The sequence below is a fragment of the Colossoma macropomum genome, unplaced genomic scaffold (genome assembly GCF_904425465.1).
Source record: "Colossoma macropomum unplaced genomic scaffold, Colossoma_macropomum, whole genome shotgun sequence".
Lineage (NCBI taxonomy): Eukaryota > Metazoa > Chordata > Actinopteri > Characiformes > Serrasalmidae > Colossoma > Colossoma macropomum.
In genome coordinates this window covers 30,287,129-30,297,074 of record NW_023494805.1, presented here as the reverse complement: position 1 = coordinate 30,297,074, position 9,946 = coordinate 30,287,129, and the positions used below count along the sequence as shown (strand labels likewise).

The following is a 9,946-nucleotide window of genomic DNA, read 5'->3' as shown; positions in this document are numbered from 1 at the left end:
TGCAAACAGAACAACACTGCTGACCAGGCTGCATCTACAGATCAGTGAAGTATGGAAAAAAGACAAAAAAGTGGACTTTTCCCCGTTGGGGAGACTATGTTTGAGTTACAGCTGTGACGTGTGGTTGGCTGTCAGGGGCACGACCACAGTGACCTAGGTCACTGCACACGTAACAGCCCCACTGTTGTTGTCAGGTCTCCCCAGAGGATCCCTTGTTTCTGCTCTTACTGTGAAGAAAATGTAGCACTTTTACTGATCTCAGACCAGCTGCAGCTACCTCAACACTGTTCTTATCCTTCATAAGAACCCACACAACTGATTTCAGCTCAGCCACACAGTGGCTAGATTACCAAAACATCCTCTCTCGCTCCCCTAAGTGGCATATTCCCCAGGTGAGAGCTTGCTAAAGTGAGTGTATGTGTAAGAGTTGTGAGGCAGATTGTGCTGACCTCCCAGCGACCTCACACTTCCACTTATGACCTCCAGGTGCCCCTCATATAAAGGGCAAGCAATCACAGACAAGTGTGAGAGGGTTTTGCACCTCAGATGAATAAAAAAACCATTAGAAATGGATATTCTCAATCTGTGGAAACTGGATGTGGCTTTTCAGAACGAAGACTCAATAACAATTAACTGCCATTTTATTAGAAATTCTTCACTTCAACTGCTTGTGTGAAAAACATCCAAGAGAGCACTGTGGTCCATTTCATTTTACTTTCAAAATAAGCATCACCCACCTGGCTCCCAACTTATGAAGAACAAGATGAAAGTGACCACATCATTGCTTACATCTGCACCCATATGTATTAAGCATCTCAGGCAACGATAGTCTTCTAAATTTAAGAGTATACTGGGATGCTTACTCTTACTCACAAAAGTTTGAATACCCCAGGTCACATTACATGTCTAGTTGATTTTCTAATTAAAAAAATAAGTTAACTCATCCTCTACAGGGATTACCATATTGGGAAAAAATTATATATTTATATATGTATATATATGCCATAACTTTTGCAGTCACATAGTGTTTTTTTTTACCACAAAAGGCCTATGTTAAATTCAGCAAAAGCAACAGTAATTGTTCATTAAAACACACATTATTTTTTTTTCTCCTGACATATGTTATTACAACTTATTTCAATTTAGAAAATCAATAAAAATCTAATCTGACCAGGGGCACCCAGACTTTCGCATACAACTATATCACTGCTGCTCCTACAGGTATTCACATATGTGCTTAAATCAGAAAAAGTTTGTACAAACATTTTTGTTCTTTACAGCACAGAAATAAAAAGCAGGACCAAAAGTATGGCCTTGATGACTGTGGTATGACAATTAAAATGTTCACAATAAGCCCCCAACATTCATTCATTAATGGATAACCACACAAACACTAATTGTGTGGATCACACAACATGATCATCAGCAACTGCTATTACCAATTTATGGCGAGAAGCCTGCACCAATCATCCAAATAAAGACAGAGCATCAAATGTCTATTATTCAAGCCTTTAAAAATTAAAGACTTTTTGGAAGAGGTTTTCAGGCATAGATTAACCCTAGATCCAGACTAAACTGGGGAAACCCACTGACAGTGTAACTTTAGTCCAAGACCAGGCTTAATCCCTGCCAGGAAAACCAGAGCCTGAAGTCATTCCAAGGCTGAGGGCTGCGTACGGAGCATTAGTTGGCTGTGCTCGCTTCGCTTAAACAGTCAGATGGACAGACAGAGAGACAGATATGTACGTTCAGTTGAGGACATTGTGTGTCCATTGCAGGGTGTTGCATCCTTCCAGGCGTTGTCCTCTACTACTACTACTTAAGTCATTTCATCTCTGAGCCAGCCCCCAAACCATCCTCCTCCCCTCCATCCCTTACACTAGTCCATCGAGGCAGCCGGACACAGCAACCCTGCCTTTAAACCGTCTCTCAACCCCACCCGATCCTTCTATCTGTCCTCCAGCCTATCCCATCAGTGGTTCAGTACATTTTCTGTCGGCTTGGCAAAACGGCCTCCTTTAGGAAGGAGAAGATCAAGAGGATCCCCGAGCGTTTGCCCCTCTTCCCTTTCGTGAAGTAGTTTGACACCACATCATCTGGAAGACAAACAGAAGACAATATAAATGTGGACTGAACAGTCTAAAGCACTCAGTTCACATCAGAGGATTTTTCAACGTGCTGTTGCCTAGGAGTGTGTTATGATTATGACAAAGACTAACCAGTCCCAATAACTTAGCAGTGATCTGAAAAAAAAACAGGACTGGATTTGTATTAGGGATCCACTTTTTTTACAACAGCAGGATGTAGCACTTTGCCAACTAGCTTCTTGTCTTTATAATTGCCTTACATTCTTCATATTTAGCCTATACAATATTCTTGCTCCTCCATGGAAATGTATGCCGCCATTCTTGAAATTTCATGGGCCTGACTATTCATAAACTTCACACGTTCATGTGCACACAGACAGAGATTATTCAAAGCTTGAGTTTCTAAACCTGGGTTAACAGAGAAAGTTGTTAAGTGCCAATACGAAGCAAGCTTAGTTAACAACTGTTAGATTTTGCAAAGTCAAAACTGAGTCAGGAACCCTTCCTTGAGCCAGGCCTCTGATCTTGAACAACATCCCTGAAAAAATGTCTCTTGTGGGTCAATCCTATCCTCATGCATGCTTTACACAAATAACTTTATAATTAGTCAATAAAATATGAAACATCATTTCTATTGCAGTCACATATGTACAGCTTTCAATGTACAGAATCAATCTTAAAGAACTCTTTCACATATAATCATTATCCTATTCCAAGCAGTGTATCACAGTAAAAATAGTAGTCATTAGGGATGTGCACAGCTACTCGAGACCTCGGTTAACCAATCATTGGAGGTGCGTATCAGTATTCGAGTTTCATCGCAGGAAGACAGAGAAAATATGCAGGATAACAAGTAAGTGACACACAACAGTTTTGCTCCTCTTTGTGAGCAAGTATGTTATTTTAAGCTTTGCTACTTAAAAACACAAGTCCTTGAACAAATGCCACTGCAAAATATGTGATGTTCATGACATGATTGAGAAGGCATAGATGATGCAGCTCTATCACTAACTACACTTGCTGATGTTAGCTAGGTGCAGAAAAAGTGAAAACACTTCTCTGACCAACAACATGTTGGAACGTCATACACTGAGAAGGATATATCTTACGTAGAAAACAACTAAATTAAAACCTACCAATTTACCAAAGATTTTTTTCCCTTGCATGCAGCTATATTAACTCAAACCTCATATTTTACAGACATCACTGGCAATGACAATGAGATGACATGACAAGCAAAAACACTCTGAATACACTGAATAATTAATTACATACAACACTTAACTCTTACAAGAAGCTGAAGATTATATATATATATATATATATATATATATATATATATATATATATATATATATATATATATATATATATATATATAGCTGTTGGCAGAACAAAACTTTAAAATCCATATCTTTTACCTACTTTACTTTTAATTTGGGTCAGTGGAACCAGAGCCCCGCCCCCAAGTCATTTTTGGTTGTTTGTTTTGGTCCAGTCTTCATAAATAAATAAATAAATAAACAACATAACACACACACACCCTTACCTCCTTGCTGCACAGTGGATGGGAGAACATTTTCCCCAGCAGAGAGGGATACAAAGAAAGAAAATGGTATCACCCACAAGCAAATTGTGAAGTATGCCAGGACCTGGAAACAACATGAATTATTTAGAGTAATGAGCAATAGAAAGACTTAACAGATTTTGTCTGCAATATCAGTAACAACAGAGTACATGTTCAATGATAAGACATACATTTAAATTTGTTAAAACTGTTTACTGGTAATTATCAATTAAACTTTTTAGTCACCTCTGAGAAGGCATAGTATTCCTCTGCAAAGTACTGGAAGGCCATATAGTGATTTATCACCACTAGTACTGAGAAAGAAAGAAAAAGGACAGAGAGAGAGACTTTACAATATTTTACATAAAAGCAAGGTAGCTTATAAACTCAAATAAAAACAAGAAACTAAAATACAAAATATAAAAACTGCAGAAATTTCAAGGGAGAAGTTTAACACTTTTGCAAACACTTGTGAGACCTAAGCAATATCATCTACCATTCATGAATACTTACTACAGGACAGGATAAAGTTTGGCGAGCTGAGCATGATGTAGGGGAAGGTCTGCAGCAGCCCAAAGTAAACCAGGTTAGTGAAGAGGCCAATTCCAATCATTAGAGTAGGGAAGCCTTCAAACAGGTACAGCCCTACCAACACACCTGTGGAGAACTGAAACAGAAGGCAGGACTCAGTGACAGACAACTGACAGAAAGGCAGCAGAACCACACAAACTGCCTTTATATATCAGGCAGTATGTAATGAAAACCTGCATGGGATTATAAGGTACACAACACTGCAGAAAATTCACTGCAGATCAAAAACTTACCAGTATCATGTATTTTATTATTCGACTGGTGGCGACTGTGTACTCCTCTATCAACTCTGCCAAGTAATACAGACCTGCAGCTGCAGGAGAAAAACATGTTAAGAAAAAAATAGACAAAACAACAATAATAGGGAGAAACAGGAAAAACAGAGAAATAAATGCAACATCATAGTCCACACTCCCTATACATGCTGGCAAAAGTGTTCCCTAAGGCCAGTTCTGGGGTGCTTAGCAGAGTTTCATAACTTCACCGCTCTAACACATCTGATTCAAATCAGAAAACACTGTGAAACATCCAGAAAACACAACACAGTGCAGTGGAGTTGGGAAACAATGACCCGTAGTTGGCCTACAAATCAAATGAATTAATAAACATAGTACATATAAACAAACATAACCATTTTACAAAATTATCTTCCCAAGGCTACTTCAGGCAACAACAAAAAAAAAAACAGTTTTAAGATTTACATCCAAAAGCAGGCTGAAAGCACGCTGTGCACACAGGCAGCGCTGCTGATCATTCAGATGAGCTCCTGAACTTTTCAACTACAAGCAAGTTCCCTCAAAATTGTATAACAAGGCCTGACAAGCAGACATCCTGCTGAACTTGTCAGATATCATACTCTGTGCACCCTGCCAACATAGGTGAGCAGAGTAGGCTAAAAGCATTCTCAAGTAAAGATGTCGCTAGTTCAATGAAATAATGACTCACTTAGAAGCAAGAGCAGCTACCAAACACAACTGGCTTAACAGTAAATAAACAAGTATCAGGTCAAAAAATAGGTCAAACGTACTGAGTCCCTTATAAAACTACAGTGAAACTTTCACATCCTGCATCTATCAGCATTGGAACAGAAGTTTGTTAGACTCTACTGTTCTCTTTTCTGGGCATAACTTTTGTACAGGACACATGTTTTGTTCTTTGTTTCCTTATGTGTTAAAATTCAGCAATAAACGGCAATGACACACTTAATTTTTTTGTAGAGGATGAGTATAAAACAGGTCACATGACTCAGGGATGCCAAAACCTTTGCATACAACTGTATTTGGTCTAGGGCTGGGCGATAAAACAATAACGATAATTATGGCGATATAACTTTTCCTCAATAGAGCGATACAACATGTTTGATAAATGTTCGATATAATACACCGTTCTCACACTTCCACGTTCAGCGAAAGCCTTGGTGGCGTTTTCTACTGCAAGGAAAGCGACACTACTCTGATGTCGCCAGGAGAGGGCGCACTTCCGAGTTTTTCTACATGATTAGAGAGGGAGGGGGCCACGAGTAAGATGAGTCTGAAACGGCTGAAACGCGGAGTTATACATTCCCTGTTTGAGTGGAGCGACCGGCGATCTGCTCTCCTGTGACCTGTGAGTGTGAGTGCGGTCAGTGGTGTAACTGCACTGTCCTACAGCAAACTCACCTCTTTCCTAACATCCTAACCAGCTTTAGCAGCGTTAAATCACAATCCTCACAACTAAAGCGCTGTTACAGCGCTCTGACAGTCATACTTAAGTATTGGTGCATTCACAAGCAACAAAAGTGAAAGAAAGAAGTGAGTTCATGTGAGTTACAGCCCTGATTTAAACGAAAGTAAACTGAGAAAGCTGTGAGGCATTGGAGAGCGGGAGAGTGCTAGCTTTCCAGGCTAGCTGTTTTTAGCAGCTAGCTAACCTGAAGCAGTGCTCTGTCACTCCACAACACGGAGAATTGATGATACTGTAGATCAAACAAGACACAAAAGCACCGCTTTCAGTTTAAACGTACCTAAAAGGAGGACTCTGTTTGTCTGATATTTTGCGGTTCACCCCTTAAACTACTACGATAGAGAAATCCAGTCATCGCTAGCTGGTGTCTGAATACTGTGATGTCATTTGTAGCGGGGTAGTTAGCCGAGCACTCGTCACCAGCTAAAAATAATCTGTTTTCTTTCTTAAATTATGACTTACAAAATAGCCGTGCTTTTCCAGCTGGTAAAAACAGCTCACCAGACACTTTCTCCCACTCTCCCATGACAGATTTGTGAAATGTTCCACTGTTTGGCGAGTGTTTGTTGTTTTCCGACCATAAAGGATAGTTTAAAACAGCAATTAACCTCCCAGGAGCAAAAATAAGCCTTCAAACTTGAAAGAAATAATGATTTGACATTTATCGCGGTATGTATCGATATCGAACGATATGAATTTTGTTTATCGTGATAACATTTTTGGCCATATCGCCCAATTCTAATTTGGTCTAAAATACAATAATAATGTTTGAGTGTGAGATGTGTGGACTGCAGAACAGCAGAATTAGACTGAATCAGGATGTGTGAGATGGAGTGGAAAAAAGTGCATTTACAGCATTTTTTTAAAGCTGGTCTGGATAACAGCATTTACTAAATGTCATAAATGTCAGTGCACATTTATCCAGAGCAACTTAAAGTGCTTTGCTGTCCACTCAGACAATGCATCACTAACTAGTGTAAATCTAAAGAAACCTTGAGTTAAGATGTTTTATAAGTGCAATTACAAACAATTTAGTGAGTGCATGATTAGTGCTCATTTAAACACATTTTTAACACAACTTAATCTGTCATGTGCTTCTGTCGCGGGCTGATAAGTCTGCATGTAGCATCACCTGCACTGTCTGCCCTTTTAATTTCCTTTAATAAACTGGATCTGTCTTCTTGCACAATTGCCACGAAGCAGTGGAAACAGCATTAGCTCATTCTTGCCAAAGGGTGGAGCCCGACTAGGTAACACTACAGGTAGGACAAGTGTCGAGGCAGCAAGTTCCCAACATGACTGACAGATCTGCCAACGTGGACAGCACAGCTACCGCCCATTCACGCTTGCAGACACGGCTTCAACGTTACTTTACTCTGCCAATTAAAGTTTAGAGACAAGCTAAAACATTTCCACGAATAATTAGTTACTATACTTAATTCAATATATTTAACAAATGAATCTAAAATAAAGAGATCTGGCGTTACACAATACAATACAGAGAACTAAACTAGCAGGCTAAACACCGTGGGACAGCTCTCCAGACCCAGATTAAGCCTTGAACTGCACTAAATATGCCTTTTAATGGTAAAACATCTTCGGTGCTTTAATTTGGTGCAAGGTTGGGCTTAATCTACGTTGTATCCGGGAAGCTAATCCAATGAGTTTGTAGCGCCCGGATCTTTATGAAAAGAAAGATCAAACAATGCTAGCTAAATGTTCAGTCATCGTGTTAGCTAAGCCTCTACAGAAATAAGACCCTGAAAAATAAGAGGTTTAGGCACTCGTGAATCTGAATATGAGGGGCATTAATGCTATGACTACTGAATAACAGACTTCACGAATTAGGTTTCAAAATTATGCATTATTTTACCTAAAATTGTGCCCCAGTAATGAAGCCCCAGTTCAGTTAGCTGTTAGCTATGGTCTCGTCAGAGAGATCTGCTTGGGTTCCTTTGACTAGAGGACATGGGACTGATTCCTTCACCCAAAGACAGAGAAGGAGAACACAGCAGTTTACTCACCTAATTTACAGATTGATAGCTGGTGATTTATCATTTCATTCCACACACTAAATATCCCACAGAATAATAATAGCATCCGACGCTATATGCTAACTTTCTCCATCCCAGAGTGACAGAAGTTTCTGCAAACAGTAAAATATCGATATTGTAGTTCTGCAATATGAAAATGCACTGTTGCAATGTCCCAAATGCTTTTAGTACACAGCAGCCGCCTAAATGTATAACTACTGATCAACCTTTCAGAAGAACTAACGTTAAATCAGAGAACAGCCAGCGCCGGTAAGCTAACGAGTTAGCTAGCTAGCTAACAAGCCCTGTAGAGGAAGGGTGATCGTTTCGAGCTCTATTTAATCCTATATAACACCAGCGTACTTCTCTCCGACTTCCTTACACGACAAATGTTAATGTATTTGAGAACTCGGGCTGCTAAATGGCGAAAGTGACACGTTATAAGTACAAACGGGAGGAGTTATTAAATGGTTAAAGCTCAGCTCAGTGAGGCAGGAGAGTTAACCCAACTACCAGAATCCAAAAACAACTCACCAATAGCGAGAGTAACAAAGGATATCTGTATCACCAACGACAGCCAGCTGAGCAGATAAATGAACCACATCTTCTCAGTGATTAAAACAAAACAAACGCACAAATAAACACCCGGAATGTAAACAAAAACAGCTAATTGTATCGCTTGGTGTAGGGCTAAAGGACCGAAGTGGACAAAGTTCAGGTAGCGTTTCCTTAGACAGAGGGCTAAAGTCACAGCGCCGCCTCCGGCTGGAGGAGAAACCGCAGCCGTGGAGATTCTGCACAGACAGACTCAGGAGTGGAGCTGATTTTAGTTCAGGCAGACAGGGTTACAAACCCGGCCCTGTGAAATTCCTGGACAATCGATTAGTGGCTTAATTTTTTACTACATTCAGTGGACACAAAGCTTCAGTGTACAGTCAAAGGTAGATGGGTGTCAGTTTAGCTCCAGAGCCTAATCTTATCAGTCACCATGTTTCAGTGCCGCCCTTTGCCTAAACATGTCACCAGCAGTTTGGACTAGGCAATAGACTACTGTGGTTGTGCGTCATTCTGTAGTCTTATGCCCATATAAGGAGCTCCGGGTCTAAGCTGGATTTCTCTATGGCCAGAATGAATGGGGTTTTTGAAAAAGGCCTCTGTCGCACCCTGTGCTAAATAAAAATGTTCTGAACCTGATATGTTTTGTTCTGTGTACATTTTCCTCCCGAATATCCCCGGATCCTACGGAGGGTTTAAATTATCTGCACATCATTGCATTTTGTTTTTATTAACATTTTGCAGAGCATCCCAACTTTTTTGGAAATGGGGTAGTAATTTGAGCAGGGGTGTTCAAACCTTATGAAGGTATAGCTCTGAGGAGAATCTTCAGTACCTAATGGGAACTTTCTACACTGAGAGATGCTGGATGTAGTAAACAAATTCAGCTGCAGTTCTATAGGAAACATAGATTTTGAGTAGATTTTTAGAAGATTATTATTATATTTATTTGTTTGTTTGTTTGTTTAACCTTTCTCAAGAAAGGGAATACACATATAGAGTTTTGGGGGCCCATAGCGTTTTTCTGTCTCCTTCCCCTGAGATCTTTGTTTATTTCAGTGGACCCGCACTCCTCTCCCTGTTTTCTGATGCATGCATCCCTTACCCAAACCACATCAGCACACATTCACACCCACTGACACACAGAGAGACACACAAATCAGACTCCTTACAATTCCTGGATGAAACATAAATTCTTTATAATGTTTGCTAGATAAAGGGTTCTCTCCAGGGGGTAAAGAATCCTTATAGAATAAATTGATTTTAAAAGCAGAGGGCCGAGAGCCGCTACCGTGCAAATAATTCCCCCCTTTTAAAATGCTTTTATCAAAGAACGGGAGTGTGGAGGTGTGGAGGACAAAAAGCACCTCTCTCCCCATCTTAGATGCTTC

General features: G+C 40.0%; 1 protein-coding gene across 1 annotated transcript; it reads right to left on the bottom strand.

Annotated features, from left to right (window-relative positions):
• Window positions 1-623: 623 nt before the first annotated feature.
• tex261 (testis expressed 261) lies at window positions 624-8,743 on the bottom strand. Its single transcript, XM_036596209.1, has 6 exons — window positions 8,535-8,743; window positions 4,479-4,558; window positions 4,168-4,321; window positions 3,901-3,968; window positions 3,637-3,739; window positions 624-2,096 (listed from the first exon to the last, which is right to left on the bottom strand). Exons 1-6 carry the CDS (start codon window positions 8,602-8,604, stop codon window positions 1,981-1,983), a joined length of 591 nt encoding a protein of 196 aa, XP_036452102.1. The 5' UTR covers window positions 8,605-8,743; the 3' UTR covers window positions 624-1,980.
• Window positions 8,744-9,946: the final 1,203 nt, after the last annotated feature.